Source organism: Anas acuta, chromosome 12 (genome assembly GCF_963932015.1).
Source record: "Anas acuta chromosome 12, bAnaAcu1.1, whole genome shotgun sequence".
Classification (NCBI taxonomy): domain Eukaryota; kingdom Metazoa; phylum Chordata; class Aves; order Anseriformes; family Anatidae; genus Anas; species Anas acuta.
The window spans coordinates 2,352,098-2,371,499 of NC_088990.1; the positions used below are offsets into that span (position 1 = coordinate 2,352,098).

The 19,402-nt window shown below is 36.1% G+C and overlaps 2 protein-coding genes across 2 annotated transcripts; one reads left to right on the forward strand and one right to left on the reverse strand.

Annotated features, from left to right (window-relative positions):
- The first annotated feature begins 429 nt into the window (after positions 1-429).
- LCTL (lactase like) lies at positions 430-6,775 on the forward strand. The gene is made up of 13 exons (XM_068696199.1): positions 430-553; positions 1,013-1,173; positions 1,367-1,454; positions 1,589-1,695; positions 1,946-2,074; positions 2,601-2,696; positions 3,382-3,436; positions 3,529-3,690; positions 4,377-4,651; positions 4,948-5,074; positions 5,529-5,728; positions 6,255-6,318; positions 6,660-6,775. The coding sequence occupies exons 1-13, from the start codon at positions 430-432 to the stop codon at positions 6,773-6,775; spliced, it is 1,704 nt and encodes a 567-aa protein (XP_068552300.1).
- A 1,594-nt stretch (positions 6,776-8,369) lies between these two features.
- Positions 8,370-19,129, reverse strand: ZWILCH (zwilch kinetochore protein). The gene is made up of 18 exons (XM_068696471.1): positions 18,999-19,129; positions 18,795-18,846; positions 17,793-17,888; positions 17,569-17,699; positions 16,642-16,838; positions 16,102-16,181; positions 15,673-15,828; positions 15,382-15,453; positions 14,957-15,050; positions 14,051-14,103; positions 13,087-13,189; positions 12,240-12,319; positions 11,878-12,034; positions 10,486-10,514; positions 10,006-10,142; positions 9,640-9,735; positions 9,411-9,529; positions 8,370-8,742 (listed from the first exon to the last, which is right to left on the reverse strand). The coding sequence occupies exons 1-18, from the start codon at positions 19,055-19,057 to the stop codon at positions 8,651-8,653; spliced, it is 1,803 nt and encodes a 600-aa protein (XP_068552572.1). The 5' UTR covers positions 19,058-19,129; the 3' UTR covers positions 8,370-8,650.
- Between the last annotated feature and the right edge of the window lie 273 nt (positions 19,130-19,402).

Consider the following 19,402-nt stretch of genomic DNA (forward strand, 5'->3'; position numbering starts at 1 on the left):
AGGCGGCAAGATGCTAGCAGCATAATCACCTTTATTTCTTGCTCCTGCTCCCACTCACTGTTTGCAGGGTTTCAGCTACTTACATTGGTGGGAGAGTTTGAAATCCAGAATGAAGCAGTTGTCAAAGACACTTTTAGAATATAGAAAATATAAATAACATTATGAAAAATATGCAGGAAGCACTTTGAATAGTGACAACTTTGCATTTCATTCTTATCACTCTGCCAGACTCTTAACTGCATCTTCCACTTATCCCAAGCACTACTTTTAGCTTTCACTGAAAATCATTCCCATTCAGCAGCAAAAATAAGCTTTTCCCTTTCAGTCAGCCTAAGCCTGCTTTGCAGAGGGACAACACTTGACAATGCTGTTCTCTTTCATCAGGTGGGAACTTGAAGAGAAGTCTTTGCAATGACAAAATTAACAGGGATGAAAATTTACACTTTGAGAACGTGGTATATGATCGTGCTGGCGCTACATCTGAACACTGCTGAAGATTTCCAGTGGACAAAGATTAATCCCAGCTCCTTCTATTACGGCACTTTTCCACCTGGTACTTTTCAACTACAGTTGATTGTGATTTTTATAATGCTCTAGATTGACCAGTGCTATGCAAAAGTATTTATACACACACACGTTTCATTCAACCAAAACCAAAACTTAAAAAGATTTGGTTTTCTGATTAAGGTTTTTTATATGGATTTTATATGGATTAATCATGTCCTTTTGCACAGTACTAGGAAAAAAAAAAAAAAAAGAATCTCTTTAGATATTTATGGTAAAAACAACTAAACTTCTCACCAAGAACATAAAAAGCAGCAGGCGTAAATAACATAAAAACATATTTTTTTCTTACTCTAAGCCACTTCTACCATCCCATCAAAGCACTACTTCAGCACTATAAAATAATAGTAACACAGCTCATTAAATGAAAAATAGATCATTTTTTCAGTGAAAGAGCAGTTGGGCCAGCAAAGTGTTTGAATTGTAACTCACTTCTTCTTACCCTTAGGCTTTTCATGGGGCGTTGGAAGTTCTGCGTATCAGACTGAAGGGGCCTGGGACGTGGATGGGAAAGGACCAAGTATCTGGGATGCTTTTACTCACACAAAAGGGAAAGTGTTCAGAAATGAAACGGGAGATGCAGCCTGTGATGGCTACTACAAAGTTCAGGTATCATTAAGGAGGAACTACACCTCTAGAAACCTTCTGCAGCCATTTCATGACACTGATTTCCCACGTAGAACTAACAACTAAGATGCAATATTTTGGTTGTTCTCCAGCCACACTGTATTAAGACAGATAAATAACTGAAGAGTTATTCTGCTCGGATATGACATATGCTAATTGGACTTTCTTTTCATAGGATGACATTCAGCTACTGAAGGAGCTTAATGTTAATCACTATCTACTCTCTATCTCATGGCCTCGGATTATGCCCACTGGCATCAAAAGTAAGCACAACAATTTCACCATACACTTACCAGTAGTAATAGACAAGCAATTTTACTTCCAAGTAAACCACAGTTGTATTTTTTTCCAGCTTGGAAAGCAGTCCAGGTAATTTCTTGTCTGTGTGCTTAATCAGCAGAACTGAATGAGAAAGGAATACAGTTCTACAATAACACAATCAACAGCCTTCTGGAAAGCAGCATTATCCCCATCGTGAGCCTCTACCACTGGGATCTTCCACAGGTTAAGACAAATTGGTGAAATGTCTAATGAAATGTTTCTGATAGAAAATCTACTTCTACGTTTATGGACAACAAATGCATTAGAAAAATGCTTAAAGATGCTTGCATGGTTTTAAGTGTGCTTATAGTTACTTTTATTCATTTGTATTGCTATATTATTTATATTCCAGTAGCTCTGAAGAAAAGTCTTTGTTATTTTGAAACTGAACTTTAGATAACATTACTGATTCTTGATACTCATATTTTTGAAGGTTCTCCAAGAAAAGTATGGTGGCTGGCAAAATATAAGCATGATAAATTATTTTAATGATTATGCCAACCTATGCTTTGAGAAGTTTGGTGACCGTGTGAAGCACTGGATTACTTTTAGCAATCCATGGGTAAGTTATCAATGCTTTCCTTCCAATCACTTCAGTTGCTCAGTTCTGTTCCCAAAATTCTGTGGAAGGGACACTACAGAAAAGTAGGCTAAAAATTGTAGCTTAAAATGATAGACAGATGGATATAGTCTTCTGTAAGCAGTCTTTGTGCCCAAAAATCAGTTTCAACCAGTACTGAGTTTCAAGACACGTGAAATTCCAGTGAAGTTTTGAAAAGTCATCAGCTAAGAGGAGACAGGCACAGAAATGAGAAAGGCAGTTGAAATGGGTGCAGGGCAAGCTACATCAGACAACAGCAAGCTGGCAAGGCAGTCCCTATGGCTGGTCAGCAGCACATTGTTTCCAACAAGCTGCAGCGTACCATCAGCCAAGCAGAAGGACAGTAGACAAAAGCCAATGGCAGGAGAGGAAAAAAGGGGCCTGGAAAGGATGGAGAGATTAAGAAACAGATGGTCTAAATCCATAGGATGTTAGCAAATTCATTAACTGCAGTGTTCAATGAATAACTATTTCTATGTATTTTTAGGCAGTTGCCGAAAAAGGTTATGAAACAGGAGAGCACGCACCAGGACTGAAGCTCGGTGGATGTGGAGCATACAAAGCAGCACACCATATAATCAAAGTAAAATTAGAGTTGCACTTTAAATTATGTGTAAATTGAAAATTATTAGCAGACTGATTAAGCTTTTGATCCTGCTCTTTAAACAGAAATATAGTTTAGTAATTATGTCATTTCCAACTAGCATATCAAATGCATTCAGTAGCTGAGGTAACCAAGTTTTACACCACCAATGCACACTCAGGTGTAGTAGGCAGTCAGAGGTGCTTGATGTGACACTGTTGCAACAGCTCAGACTTTCCTTGTAATTTAAACGTCCCTTTGAAACATCCTGTAAAACTGGTTGAATAAGAAAATATCTAGGTTACTCAAGAAACAAGGAGTAAAATCCTGGCCTAGTGAAATGAACTTGAATTTTGCAAGTGACTTCAGTGAAGCCAGCTCTCACAGAAAAACTTTCACTTCCCTCAGTAAATTAGGCAAAGACATCCAAAGACCAGAGATACTGGAATGTAGTATTGAATGCTATTACCTTTACAAGGACCTTAAGGAGTTCAGGGAAGAAATATTGCAGCAATGTTTTTTTGATATCTTTGATGAAATGAAAGCTTCCACAATATACATGAAAGAAATGATGTGATACTTTCAGATGTACCTTAATGCAAAAGCTTCTCTCCATCTTCAGTGTCTCTCTATACTTACTGTGTGACTGTATTTTACCCCTTTTTCCCCCCTCTAATTCTTACAGAGTCATGCAAAGGTTTGGCACTCTTACAATAACAGTTGGCGTAGTGAGCAGCAAGGTAATAAATGTTCATTCTGTAATTATGCTTCTATTTACATTAAGGGCTTAATGATTATGCATCAACTGCAGAACTGTCATTTTGTTTTCAAGGTATGGTTGGAATTTCCCTAACCACTGGCTGGGGTGAACCCATTGATCCTCACAGCCAAGCAGACATCGATGCAGCTGAAAGATACATACAGTTTCATTTGGGATGGTTTGCAAATCCAATTTACAGAGGAGACTATCCAGAAGCGATGAAAAATTATGTAGGTAAGCCTCAGTAGCCCACTATGACATGAACAAATCACACAATTACAACATGTAACAATGGAATACCCCTAACCAACGTGCACTTTAGTCAAATATGAAGACAAAGGTAAGATGAAGCTAACCAATATGGGCTAGACACATCCCCTGAGTATTCCAGGGGGACATAACAGAACTAAAACATTTAACTGCTGTTGAGCTCAACAGTTGCCCATCTGAGTGTCCCAGTGAATGACTGGAAGGGAAGCAACTGTCTTTTCAGCAATAGCCTGTTTGCAGTGGTCTAACCAGGACTGGGAATTACTAGGTATTTTCAGTATTTTCTACCTAAGCACAAAGACTCTGCAGAATTTTTCATCGCTAAAAGCTTGCATTTCTCCAGGGCCCCACTATTTCACAGATAGAACATAAGTGATGCACCTAGGAGCAAAGTATTTCCTTCCTCATCGCATTACATTTCCATACTCTTGGAAAAAAGCAGCACATGAATTCACTGTCCTCTCCATGTACTATACCTGACTTATTTCTGCAAACCAAAAGGAAGACCATTTATTTCACCTAAAGGAAAAAGCAAGCAAACTAAACTGTCCTGTACACTAAGTTCAGGGAAACCATATTTATTGTTTGTCATTAAAGAAAACAAGATTCTGTGCTGCTCAGAAATATGTTTCCTGTATTTATTTTGATAGGTAGGAAGAGTGCCCAGCAGGGCCTGGGGACATCAAGGTTACCAACTTTCTCAGTGCAAGAGAAAATTTATATTAAAGGCACATCGGATTTCCTGGGAATAGGCCATTTCACTACCCGGTATGTTACACAGAAGAGCTTTCCATCTCTACAAGTGTCCAGTTACCACATGGACCAGGATCTGGCAGAACTGGTGGACCCAAAATGGCCAGCTCCAGGCTCGAAGTGGCTATACTCTGTGCCCTGGGGATTCAGAAGATTGCTCAACTTCATTAAGGTAATTGCAGAGTAAATCTTTAAAAAGAACAAGAAGTCTGGTTTCAAGCAGGAGCTTCACCTATATATTCACCTACTTAAACTGGCAAGTTTCTTTTTTGCCAAGAAACTTCATTTCAGTTCAGAGCAATAGAATTCAATAATTTTAAAAGTTAAATTCCTAGTTACACGTTCTTCTTATTAAAGATAACTAAGTAGATCTAGAAAAATAGTTGTAAAGCATTTTAGAAAGAATTTAATGTTCTGTCAAAGTGATTTTATTTCTACAATCCAATTTAAAGACAGCTCTGTTTGCAGACACAGTATGGGAACCCTCTCATTTATGTGACAGAGAATGGAGTTTCAGAAAAGGTACAGTGCACTCAACTGTGTGATGAATGGCGGATAGAGTATCTGAAAGGATATATTAATGAAATACTAAAAGGTAATTTTAAAAGCATGTTTTTCACTTTTTAAAAATCTCTTATAATTTACATCATAGAGAAATAAATATTCACAGATTAGACCGGACAGCAAACTAGACTACTAAATTCTTTCACAAAAGTGACACAACCTGACTAAATGTACTCGTGCTAATAAATACAATAACCTACATGAGGTCAAATACTGTAATAGAGCATCAGTTTCGGTAGAAAGGAGAAATTGCACCTAATTATCATACTTAGGGAGCTCTTCGTACCTTTAAGCTAAAGAAAACACTTCCAGAGGATTTAAATTATTTTCTACTTTGTCATTTTTCTGTCCTCCACCCCCTCCTCCTGCCCTGTCCCCACCACCTCTCTCCTTCTGCTATAAAACAAAACACCCACAGAGCCATATTTTAAGGAAGATAAACATAGGCAAAAAGTTTAACAGAATAATTTGTGTTCTGTTTACAGCTCTAAATGACGGTGTTAATGTCAGAGGCTATACTGCCTGGTCTCTGTTGGATAAGTTTGAATGGAACAAAGGTTTCTCTGAAAGATTTGGATTTTATCACGTTGATTTCAAAAACAAGGACAAACCACGATACCCAAAAGCATCTGTTGACTACTATAAAAATATTATTAGCGCAAATGGCTTCCCAAATCCAAGAGAGGTAATGTCCATCATGCTTTTTCGTGTGCATGTGTGTGCTGTGTATGGAAACTATCACACAACTTCATGAAACAACTTGCATGACCATGGCACATGAAATTTGACGCTGTGGTATTGTACTTCAGGGATGTGTTATATACTTATGCTTGCAGAGTGGAAAGGGCCTCAATTACTGTTTCAAAGGCATTACCATTTGGACTAAATTATGTGACAAAACTTTTGAATTGCAAGTTAACAGTACTTGGTCAGGTTTCTATGCAAAAAATTACAGATACATGTACATGATACTTAGCTGGAAAGTAACATGGAATGGTATGTGCTTTTTTCTTTTTTTTAATTAAACAACTAAAATGCATTCAAAAAAAATAACAAAGATGCGTAGAAACTTTCAGAAAATCATGTATTCACAGAGTAAAATACTTTAAAGTGAATTGTAGTGGACAAATGTTCAGGGACCAAGAAGAAGCTGCTGTGAATAAGACAGAAAATTGCAGTCTAACGGATCTGCTGCGTGTCAATCTTCTCAGGTGGAAAACTGGCATCAAAAGGCCATGGACACTTGTTCTATCACACACCAGCTCCTTGATGCAGGTAATTATGTTTATTATTTCCCTTGAAAAATCAAAGGAACAGTAGTATACTGCTCATGTACTGAAGCTCATTCAAGGTAAGCCGAACTTTGGCAGCCCATTGAGCACTGACATCTTAAAAAATTTTCCTTAGAAACAGAAGATGAAAATATGTTATGGATTTGCTCCAGCTTTTACAGAGCAACAGAAATGTTTGTTTTATTTTACTTGTTATTTATGCTAATGTCAACATCTGACAAAATAATTTTAGGTTAAGGATTTTTTGAATATTTATGGGTATCTCTAGCCTAACAGTGAGTGAAGATGAAGTTTCTTACATATTATTCATTTCTCAAATTTTAGATTCCTTGGTTACTCATATGGAAATGGTGACAGAGATCATTCTTCCTACAATTTTCACGCTCTGCATACTCATCAGTATTGTCCTACTGCTCTTCTTCCTTCAAAATCATAGCTAAAATTGCACACTTGGACACATCTTCATCTTGCATAATACAATGCAACTGTTTTATTATATTGTTTAAATCTTACCACAAAAGCCTCTTTTTGTACCATTGTAAAGGTGCAGGAATATTACTTTACCTGTCCACATAGCACTACTTCTAGGTTTTTTCTACTTAATTCTCAAAATGATTTCGAAATTTTATGAAAACCCAAAGCACATATTTTTTCTGCATAATTTTCTACAAATTTTAAGTAGATTTTGTTTCTTGTTATTTTGGAAACTATTATATATTTTGTTCACCAGAACAATAGCTAGCTAAGTATAAGGCAACTCTAAACTTGTCACTACAAATTTCAAGTGATTAAAAACTATTTTATTGTTTATATTTTATTTATTAAAAACTATTCTGTTTTCAATCTGTTCATCATCACACTTCTAATTATCACGTAGCTGCTATTTGACGAGATAAACACAACTGTAAAATGGAAGGAGACTTAAGTATTCCAATAGCACTGCTTAAATATTAAATTCTTATTTCATGTCTAAACGTTAGGACAATATATGCCTTACTATTTAGGTGTGGAATAGAATTAGTTGAAGTGATTTATCAAAGATAACTGCTGTGTCAGATTTAAATTAAAGAATCTATTTTTTTTTAATAGGGAACTAGGTTTACCTCATACAACAATATATTTTATTGCACACAGAAGTATGTAACTTAAGTAATCGAAGCCACTTACAGAATATAATATTCCACTACAAATTCACTCAAGTAGGTACAAGTTAAATACATGATTAAAAAAATAAATAAAATACTTCAGATTATGGCCACTGGCTACATTTGTCTTTGGTGTTGTGCTTGAAATCACTCCTCTAAAGCAAACCAACAAACTAGTTTCCAACTTAGCTTTCAATACAGCTTAAGCAGTGCTGTACATATTCTGAACACAGTAGCAGCCATATATACAAAAAGGAACTCATTCTTAGCTTCTATTCAAAGGCATTAACTATTAAATTGATAGTTATTCTTTTAAGATGCAATATACTAAAGAAAGGAGTAAGAAATAAAAATATATTTTTTTTTCTGAGGAGAAATGAGAAATGGTAGATGCTTCAGTTTTTAAATGCATTAATAAGGTTTTTCTTATTCTTACGTATCAATATTTGAGAGTTTTTCAAGCAAATACTTCCCTCTCAAATTAATCAGCATATACTATATAATTGTTTAGTTATAATACCAAAAGGTTACATACAGTATCTTATTAATGCACGACCATATGTAACTGCCAGTAATTAATCCCAACACATTTAAGTGATTATGTTTAATCCGCTATACTCAGTATTTCTGAAGAAAGTAATGTAAAAGCATATATGACACCATCTAAAGTAATTCACTCTGCATTAAGAGAAAAACTGAATACAAGCAGCAGAAATAAGTATATCCAAGATAACTCCAAAGTATAAATACAGGGATGAGGAAAACCAAGCTGTCAGAAGTTCATGAGGCCCTTGATGAACAGCTTTCCAAATATATTGGAATGATGAAATATCACTTGGTACCAGAAAAATGTGACAATATTGCTTGTTTTGTAAAAAACAAAATAAAATTTTAAATCCCAAAGTGTAGAACTTTATTGAATGTTTGTAAATTTGTGAACCAAAATATCTACCGTATTTTCAAAAGTAACTATACTGTACATTCATAACTGCACAATATTTACAAACTAGACGGGAATAAATGACTTATGGCTGCTTATGTCACAAGAGTATACTAAAGCAAATAACTCAGTAAGATGTATTGTTCTTCAAATCAGAGAATGTTGCTAAATATACTGAACTTTCCCCTTTACTGTACCTTTCCAGTGCCTGCCTGGAGAGTAACAGCTATTTATGTGAAATGCACCTGACTGCAATTAGTCATTGTAATAAAATACATTCTTTCTTCAGTGCTTCCATTAACTGTAGAATCGCACAAGAGACCTGTAGAGATGAAAGATATGGTTAGCCAGTGTATTTAGTTCATGCAGTAATTTTGAAAACAGTTCTTGAAGCTAAATTTTAGCAAAAGCACTTCATGACAAAAACTGAGAAAGATAGGAAAGCTTTACCAAAGCATTACTCTGTAACAAATCTCCTCCACCCAAGACAAAGAGGCAAACCATTTCTATACCAGTCTATATTCTAAATTTGTCCCTGACTTTATGCATTTTCACTTATCCTATGTTTGATTTTATGAAGCAAGGCATGCCTTCTCTCCTTAGTGCCTGTTTGCATCTCAGGCTAGAGGCCAGCATTCAGTAACAGGTAAGTTTCTCTTCAAACCCATCCTCAGATACACTGGCAAAGATTTTAAAAGTTGTAAGATACTGTGGAGAATACTAAACGATCATGTCATATTTAGAACTCTTCTGTCATTTTAACTCTAAAAACGTAACTCAGTGAAAGTAAGACGGCAGGTCACAACTTTCTGAAAATCTTTCAGATGCCACAGATACCATCTCACATTTTTATTAAAAAAGCAAATGCTATTTCAGTTTTGCTGAAGATATAAACAAGGAAAAGTATAGACCACTGAACACAGTATAAAAACTGAATTTCTTTTAAAATGTCTACTTTCATTATTTCCTTTCACCATACATGTTCCTTACCTATATTGTTTGATATCATATGTTCCACAGGAGGACTAGTACTAACTTGCCATGTTGTTTTAACCTCCTTTTGGCCGTGCCCACTACTTATGTCCACCTTCCATATTTCTGGGTGATCACTGACAAAATAATCAAAAAGTGTTAAAATTTAATTAGGTATTCAGATCTGAATTTACAATCTGAATTTTAATGCTATTGATTAATTTTAAGACACAGAAGATTATCTTACTTTTCATAGAACTTCTTGACGAGAGCTGGCCTGATTGGCAGTTGAAACACATGCTTCTCATTTAGAGGGTTTTCCTTATAATATTTCAGACAAGTTCTAGAATAATATAAATCAACTAGTTATAAACGTTCTTTGGAGAAATACTTGTGTGACACGGCATAAGCCTTGTCGAAAATTAACTAGATCCTCAGGTTTTATAATTTCATTCGTTTTATCAATTTTAATCACAAACCAAAAGTTAGTAAGATCCAGCTTCTGCACTCAATCAGGAGGGTTGCTTTTTTTTTTTTTTGAAAGTTTCTTTACAAATTATTAAGAATTTATTTGCTAGTACTATTGAAAAGTTAAGTAAAATGAAATAATTACTGTGTCAAAGGGAAGAGGTTCTCATGTTTAAACTGAAGTAAGACTGTACAGCTGACCATTATTTCCAGCATATGGTGAAGCTTTTGAACACGATGAACTTGTTCTTGTAGATCTACTGATGTGGAAATGAAGTAATCCTGGAACAGCAAACAGTTTCCACTCTTAACTAGACACTCAATTTCTACAGACACACAACATGCTCTCAGTTTACTAAAAACATTTTCTCGCTTCTTTTGAAAAGCAAAAATATGAAGAATGGCCCAACAATCAGAATAAAGTCAGAACTATACTGCCTGACAACAACTCATACCAGATACCTAGGAAATAATATATAATTCAGGAAACAACATAGTGACATTTTTGCAGAATACTGTCCCATCCTTATTGATTTGCAATTCAGTTACTTATCAGAAAGATGACCTGCTTCCCACCATCAGCTACGTGTGCTGTACTTTAAGAGTTAAAAGTAAAGAAACTCACCAAATAGGTTAATGTTGCAAGTTCCTGGCCTGTAAAGTGAACAGGAAAAAAATTACCTCATATTGTCAGATGACATACAAGCAACATTCAGGCAATCTAACAGGGAATTTCAAAAACAAAACAAAACGGCAGTCATTAAGATACTAAGATTGAGGATGTTATTTATTTACAATTACTCATTCAAAACAAGAAAAAAACCTGCAAAGTGGCATTGTCTTACATACCACCAGGGCTGCACAAACATGGAAACAATGTAGAAATCTAGCATATACTTTGAGACAATCAGCCTCCTAGAGACATACAGATTTACACACAGCAAAAATGAGCAAGCAAATTAAAGAAAGAAAACAGTGTGACAAAGCAAAGAAGAAATCAAGAAATGAAGACATGAAGGAAAAGGAAATGGATAACACCAGTGGTAAACATGACACCCCTCCCAGATTCAGAAAAAATAAACCTGTATATACTGAAAACAAAGCCACAATGTTTTCAAGAAAAAAAAAATATACTTTACAAAAATCATTTCAGCCTAGTTTTTGTTTTGAGAATAAAATATGTACAAAAAAATATCTAATTACTACAGACCATACAAACACAGCTATTACATACAAATACCCTTGCCTGATTTCTTTTTAACCCTTGTAGACCACAGAAGAAAAGACAAAAAGAGCATGAAGGTCTTATTTTATCGCCTAGAGCAAACAGATCAGAAAAAACATTCCTGCTGCATAAGTCTGGTATCATTTTACTCAAAGTAAAACCTCGAGATTTTTTCAATTAGAAAATCAATTAGAAAAATAAATACACAGCTTTGCTAAATGTAGTTATTTTGAAACATATTCATTTTTTAAGTTTGGAAAAATATATACAACTGGAAGTACAAATAGCAAGGATACTGGAAGTGGACGTTCAGCAGATGGCAGGCAGAAGTGAGATCAAGGTTACCACAGACTTCATTATTTCACAGAATGGCTCAGGTTGGAAGGGACTTTAAAGGTCATCTCGCTCCAACCCCCTGCTGTAGGCAGGGATGCCACCCACTAGATCAGGTTGCCCAGGGCCTCATCCAGCCTGGCCTTGAACACCTCCAGGATGGGGCATCCACAGCTTCCCTGGACAACCTGTGCCAGTGCCTCACCACCCCCCGAGAGAAGAATTTCCTCCTAACCCCTAGTCTAAATGTCCCCATTTTTAGTTTTGAAAGTAGTGAAAGTAGTTTTTTAAGTATTTAAAAGCTGTCACGAAGAGACCCAGGAGCCTTCTCTTCCTCAGGCTGAGCATCCCTGGCTCTCTCAGCCTTTCTTCATACATGCTCCCTGGTAATCTCCATATCCTGCACCGAGTAACCTTTTCCCTTGAATTTCTAATCATGTTAGCAGATAATAGGCTTACCTATGAAAAAGCTAATGTAATCCTTCTTCATCTTATCCAAACCGATCTCCAGAAGCATTTGAACTGGAGTGATGCCACTGAGGGAAACGGCCTTCATCTTGCCATGGTAAGACTGCTGAATCAATTTACTTAGCAAACTGCTACTCCCTTGGTGAATCTAAAAATTTTAAGAGTTTTATTATGTTGTAGCTGTGTACAAAACCTCGTAATACTAGAAATACAACACCAAGGAAACAAACTGTAACATGCAAAAGTACTTAAAAGCAATGTAACATAGAAATAGGGGTCAGCTAAATGAGAAGAATCATGTTCTTCAAGCAACTCAAATGGGTAAAAATTCATTGTGAAATACAGATACATACCCATGGCTGTACTTCACCATGTTCCAGGGATTTTATGATCAATGTGAAACACTCTACCAACTCCTGATAGGAACTGACACCTTAAGAAAAATGATGCAATATTTTATTTATCAATGCTGGCTTTTCCTTCAGCTGTTAGATCAGTAACAGGCCAACGCATACTTGCAAAAACTAAACTGCTCGTTTTAAAAATGATGACTGAAATGACAGATTGCATTGCTTTTTGTTAAGTTTGTCATACTATGACTTTGAATAGGGTTACTCTAAGGAACGACGGTGGCTGCAATACTAGGAATGAAAGGAATTTTTAAAAGTTATGTACACCAAACCCACAAACAGTAAGGAGTTGGTCTAATCTCTTGGACGGTGTAACAATCCAATTAGTAATCTGAAAATATTGTAATAAAATGTATTTTACTGAAGCACTGTGAGTGCTATTACAAGGATAATAAAGTTTGTATGCAGCTTCATCAACTTTAAAAGCTAGTCCTTTAGATCTAGAAGAACAATTTTGTAAGTATTTTATTTAAGTAGACACTTCTAGAGCTGATGCGTGCTATTGCTTATTTAGTACCTTTTACAATCAAAAAATAAATAAATACAGTATCTCCTGCTAGATGTTGGTTTATCTTCACATGTTGTAAGAAAGTACATCATCTTACATACCTAAATTTAGCTCTTTTAGAAAAAGCCTGTTGGTAAAAATTTTCTGAAGAGCTGATCAGCCCTTAAAACTCAGAGACATTTACATTCATTTCATCAAGAAAGCAATACAGTATAGTAGGTACACAGAAGAGAAGAATTAAAGGGCAATGGATGGGGTTAAGAAAGAAAAAAATCTACTTACTTCTCATTTTGCACCATAATTGTTCAGCAAAATCCAGGCCTCCTCGTTCACTGAAGATTGATTTCATTGAACTATCCACAGCAGCAGTGTCAGATTTGATATTCTGAAAGAGTTTAAGTAAAAAAGTATGCCTAAAATTCAAAGGCCTTATAAATTCAAACCCCCTCCAGAGATTAAATTTGGGCGCGCAACTGATTTTTCCCCTCTTTCATCCAGGGAACGTACTCCATAGAAGCTAGCACTGCACAATAATTTGGAAGTATATTTTTATTGAAAAGTAAAATTAATTCTTTTCAGGTTTACCACCCTGGATAATTGCTAGGTTTAGTCCAGGAAGTGAAGCCTACTGTTGGAAAGATTTTTTGATCATAGCCAAGTAAAGACTGCCTTGTAAAAAACACCTGCTTAGCTCAAGATGATCTTTTTCAATTTACAGTGGCATGCTGCACATAGCATCAGTAAACAGCCAGAACACAGACCAGCAAAGTAGCATAGACCATATTTTGTGATAGGATACTAAACTCACAGATGATTAAATAACCACTTATGTATATATATACACATGTATATATATACATATATATATATAGTGGTTAAAAGGGAAGGGAAAGAAGCATGAAGGTACAGCTCTAGTACCTCAGAGACTGCTGCTGAATGCTAAGTTATATCAAAAATATGTTTAACGGACACTGGTAGAACATTTAATATTAAAAAAAAAGGGTTTTTTGAAGATAAAAATTATAGTGAACTTATTAGAGGGCAGCTACAGAACTTTTAACTTTGTCTTTAATTTTTTTGTCCATTATTCTTAAACAGAAAAAAAAAAGCAAGAGATCTTTTGTTATTTCTTTATGTCTATATATCTACATATACGCCTAAATAATATACAAGACACAATGAAAACTCAGAATAACTACTTAACAGTGGAACAAGGTGACACAAACTGGTAGGAAATTGCACATACCTCTGTTCCATTCTCATTTCCTGATGTACAATATACATCCAGTTTCTTTAAATCTAGTAGAGGAGAAAATAAAAGTCACCACTATGAAAAAAATATAGTCAAACCAACTGCATAAATCCCCTGGTACTCTGTAATTAACAAGCACTTTAATGGGTGGCTAATAGACAAAATGTATCCTTTTTTTTTTTCTACTGAAAATAATTTCTTAATATGTTTATTATAAGATACATGTTTTTCCTGTATATCTTTACTACATTCTTGTAGCTAAGCATTAACTCCTTAAATTCCAGTGATGAAGAAATAGGGTTAACCAGTGGTCTAATAATCATCTCTGGCTTTCTTCCAGATTTATTTGTCAGAGATTGTTTTTGTCTGTTTCTCTAAGTTCTTTCTATACAAAACTTTCTGAAAAATATACTGTCACATTTGAAAACCTTTTGGCGTGTTCCTACATCTGATTTTCTTTTTAGATTCATTTTCTAATATCTTAAACTTCTGATAGCAGAATTTCATAGCATTTTTCAGAAGAAATCAGTAATTTTGGGTGCTTTATTTCAAGATATCAAACTACTGTTCTCCATCACCACTCACTGGGACATTCTGCACTTTTAATGCTCATATGCATGTTAAGTAACTTGAAAGATGCACCCAAAACTTGTCCAATTGCTTTTTAAACATAGTTCTCATTTTATAAAGAAAAAAAATATATTTATTTTTTACAAGGTATTGGGACAAAGAAAATTTCGGAGATGTACTGATTAACCTATTTAACTACTCTGTGCAGGCTATTTCAGAATAGAAATTACAATCACTAATTCTAATACTTTAAAAATTAAATATGTGGAATTTCCTTTGCTTCTGTGAAATCTGGCCTTCCTCCCTTCCCACACAACAAACAGAAATTACCAGCCAGAAATCCTTGGACCAGTTCAAAAGCTGATTTGGACTCTAAGGACTCAGGCCATTCAGTCACACCTGTCTTCAAACCTTCAGCCAAAGTCTAAAAGAAGCATGAAAAACAAAACACAAAACAGTTCTTGTTTAAGGTTCTGCATAGGTCTTTCTACAAAATGTAGTTAACTTCTCCCAGAATCATACATCCCTGTACAGCTAACTATGAATTTTGAAAATTCCCAGATTTCCTCGCTTTGCAATTCACAATTTGTGCTGTGTGTATTCCAGATTCCTGAAACTGAATTCAAAGTTTATTCTGAACTAAATACTTAAAGATATCTTTGAAACACCTGATGGAGTTTTAAAGAGTAAATTATTAACACACAAAGTCACCATTCCACATACATCTGAAATTGGAATTTCTCATTTATACTTACAAGGAGAAACTGCAGTTCTCTATACAGCGGATATACAGGACTCCTGGGATCCCCAGACTCCAGTGAAATATTCTGAAAGTTCCAGAAACTTATGTCAGACTCAAGTTTTAGAAATCAGGTGTCCTAAGATTTTCATTAGGGAAATACAGATTAGCATAATTAATAGTTTAGCCTACGAACACATTGTATCATATAAATAATAAACACAAATGGCAAGAGTCAAACAGATTTTCTATTCTTTACGCTATTCATGATATAAGCAGTGGAAAGAGTTTGAGCTCCTTGACATACCAGCGTGGCAGCTGCAGTAAGTGGGGGTGGCTGCAGAATCTTATCTACAGTATTCCACATAATGTCAATAGATATATTGCTTTCAGATTCTACAATTGTGTCCTCTATTGCAGCAGCTCTAATAAGTTCATATTGAGCAAATCCTTTTGTTGTCACCTAGAATAAATAGATTTTAAAAATTATTAAGAAGTGCAACATCATTTGGTACCCACACAAAATATTTTGGAAGTATTTCACACACAAAAAAAATGGCTAATGTGAGATATACTATGTAATATAAGGAGCCCAAACATCACATCAAAATAGATTATGATACTATAGGGTTATGCTGAGTTTCTAAATAACATCTACAAAGCTTCCCAAAACCAGTATGATAAATGCAAATACAGAGCTTTTACACTGGAGGCATGACAGACCATAGAAACCTACAATAGATGAATGGTGTTTGACTTTATGTGCCATTTTGAGTTCCTCTAGGTTTGCAAAACAGGTTTTATCAGCTGTAGGACCTGGAGGGAAAAATGTAAGAATCAAAAAAAAAGAACCAGTTGCAACATGATGCAAGTCATACCTGCCATGCAGAATTAACGTTCAGACATTCTATTTAGACTCATTTTGTCCTTCACAAAGCTGTCATTTCTCTTGCATCTACTCCACTGACAATAAAAGCTGACGTTAATATTTAAATGTTTAGTAAGAGTCAGTGCTAGATGATTGCACCTGACTGAAGGTAGGCCTGCACAGATACTGCTGCAGTAAGTATATTTAAAAGTTATTTCCCAAACTGCATGGCAGACAGACATCTTTCTCCTTTCTTTCACCAAAAATAAAAATAAAACCCACACATACCCACAAACAACAAGGGAGCAGTACCAAGCCAACATCACAGAAAGGCATAATCCTTGTATTTGTATTCCCATATTCTTAAGCCTTCCTCACTCAATTTTATGCGGAACATCATAATCTTACCGTTACATGTAACCATATAAATATTGATCCCTGTGATTTTGTTTCCAGCTTTGAGAGGCTCAGCTCCAAGCCAACGAGTACACTCTGGATCAGAGCCATCACACCTTATCCAGAGGGGAGGAAGCACAACCCGCTCACTTGTCTTCAAATGGGTCATGTTTGGATTTTGTGCCATTGTATATAAGGAAATCAACTGCCTAGAGATATGAACAGGAAAGAATCAGATGCCAGCAAGTATAACTAAATCCTTCTCTTACATAAAACTTTGAATAATACATCAGTAACACTTAACTTTTATCTGCTCTGCCTTGCTTCATCAGCACACATTAAATCATTTTACATAAAGAATGCAGTATTATGATCTTCTTTTTCCAGGTAGAACAATGAAGTCATGAAAAAAAGTAAGACATAACTGATAATATATTTAATACAATACTTTAATTTACACTAACAATTCTGAAACTGTAATTGAATTTTACATTTCAAGTGTTTTAAAAGGATAAATTAGTTAAGCAAACTCATCACCATGCTTTGATACCACGCCTTGTATTTTAATAACAGTCAAAGATTAAATCCCAATGGGATTTTTTAAACAGAACTCCTAAAAAAAACAAGAATTTAAGTCTTACTAAACTTTCTTTGTGCATCTATGCTCAGGCAGTCCCATTAACAGAATGGGACAGGCCACAAGTGCTTTTCCAATACTTGGACTTTAGTTACACTTTACTAGGAATACTTCTACCAGGGGAGGTCATTTTGCAGGTTGAAAAATGCTCAGCTCATCATTAATCTGATGTGTAATTTCATTTTGAGGGATCAAAAATAACTCATGTGCTGAATATTAGCAAGAGATACAAAAGGTAGGAAAAAATAAAAAAAGAAGTTACATTGAAATAAGTGGATGGAGGCAGACCTTTGAGCACTTACTTTGCCCTTCTAACAGAAAGAGCGACTGGTCCAGCACTCTCCTTTGGTAAAAGCTCAGAGGCATAAAGAGCATCATCTGATTTTGATTCTTCCATTGAGTCACCTCCCTCATTGTGGTCCTTTAAGAGAGTCTAAAAATACAAGGTATATGGAAATATTTGATGGGAATAAATTAAAAACTTGATATTACATTTAAAAGTTTAACAAATGGCATATACACTTACTGCTTTTTGCAAAATATACACCATACTGTTTCCATTCCAAAATCTTTCAGTGGGACTTTTGCAACCACGACCAATCAAACAGATCTCTACATCATTCTGAAAGAAAAAGAAAATAAAAATAATATACTACATGTAATTGATGTATTTCAGCACCTTTATAATACTTCAAATTGTAAAATTAAATAATTAATTAAATATTTTTCCAACTCCATTCATGAATCTAAGGTTTTCTTACTTCAGGAGAACAGTTACTGCATGGGCAGTTCTTGGCGTTCACTTCCACGAAGAAAGAACAGAATATTAAAGCAACTGTGAAAACGCAACAACTTTCAAATAACCAACATAGAAACCTTCATCTTTAACAGTTTGGTTCTTTGAGAAAACTAAATTTACCCAGATGAATAAAAGTTCAGATATGAAGTGAAGATATTGTCCCTCAGATAATGACGGATTGCTGTTGTCAAATAGCAACTGTGGTCAGTAAGTATCTTTAAGATATACTCATTTAAAGTAAAAATTAAAGTCAATTGATCTCTGAATTTCTCTTGAGAGCGCTAAACATTGTTTGTAGACATCAAATAACCCATGTCTGTTCTTGAGAATGAAAGAATACCTTTATTTGAGCATTGTTTCGCTAAGAATACAGGAAAGCATTGCTTGATTCATCATATCTACTCGGTTTTTCATACTACTGTATCTTTAAATGATCACTTGATTTTATTTACAAACTGCTACTAAACTTGTATAAACTTGAGATTAATTTCTGGAGTTAGCCCTGCTCCGCATTGCACTCGCACTCACTTGTTCCTACCAATTCTTTTAAACAAGTTAACCCTCAGTAGGTGTGAAGAACAGGGGCCAGCGTAACACCATCCCTGAGGTGAATTCTGTGGTTCTAATTTCCCTTTCTGAACGGTGCCCGCACACCTGCTTCAACCGGGCCCAGCGGCCGCTTTGCCAACACACAGACGTGGTTTCGAGTCTTTACTTCGACATATTTACCTCAAAGAGACGCGGCTGTTCGGGGATGCCTTTCTTTCCTTCTTCATATACCCTGAAACAAAACGAAGCATCACCTACTTGGCATCTCCCTCACAGAAAACCCCCCTCCGTACACAAAACCACCGGAGAGCCCTCAGGAGCCCCCCTCGGGCCCGGACCCGTCGGGATTTCTCCCCGTCCCCCTCGGCCGGCCCCGTCCCGCACCGGAGGAGCTCCCGGTAGAGCTCGGTGCCCGCCGCCCGCCTCGCGCTTCCCGCCGCCATCGTCCCCGCCTCAGCCGCGCCTCTCCCGCCCACCCCGCCCTACGCCGCTCCCCTTCCCCTCCCCACGGCCAAAAAAAATATTTTTTCCCCATGTAGGAAAGGATTTTATTCGGTTTTATTCTCTCCCTGCGCCTTTCTGTGGAAAATACGAAAAAAAAATAAAAAATATTTAAAAATTTAAGTTTTGTGAGACGGAACAGACAGGACGTCACGGGAATCCCTCCGCCACAAAAGAGTCCCTCGGTTTGGGAGGTGACGGGCGGCGACGGAGGTGCCCGGGGGGGCTCGGAGGGCTCCGTGCGGCGGGTGGAGGGGTGCGAGGAGGGGACCGGAGCCGGGACCGGG

Coding starts and splice junctions, on each gene's coding strand:
- ZWILCH (XM_068696471.1), bottom strand. CDS start 19,057: ATGGCGGCGGGAAGCGCGAGGCGGGCGGCGGGCACCGAGCTCTACCGG. Junction 18,847..18,998: donor CTCTACCGGGAGCTCCTCCG/GTGCGGGACGGG, acceptor GTTTTGTTTCAG/GGTATATGAAGAAGGAAAGA. Junction 17,700..17,792: donor TGTATATTTTGCAAAAAGCA/GTAAGTGTATAT, acceptor TTGTATTTTTAG/ACTCTCTTAAAGGACCACAA.
- LCTL (XM_068696199.1), top strand. CDS start 430: ATGAAAATTTACACTTTGAGAACGTGGTATATGATCGTGCTGGCGCTA. Junction 1,696..1,945: donor ACCACTGGGATCTTCCACAG/GTTAAGACAAAT, acceptor ATATTTTTGAAG/GTTCTCCAAGAAAAGTATGG. Junction 4,652..4,947: donor GATTGCTCAACTTCATTAAG/GTAATTGCAGAG, acceptor CTCTGTTTGCAG/ACACAGTATGGGAACCCTCT.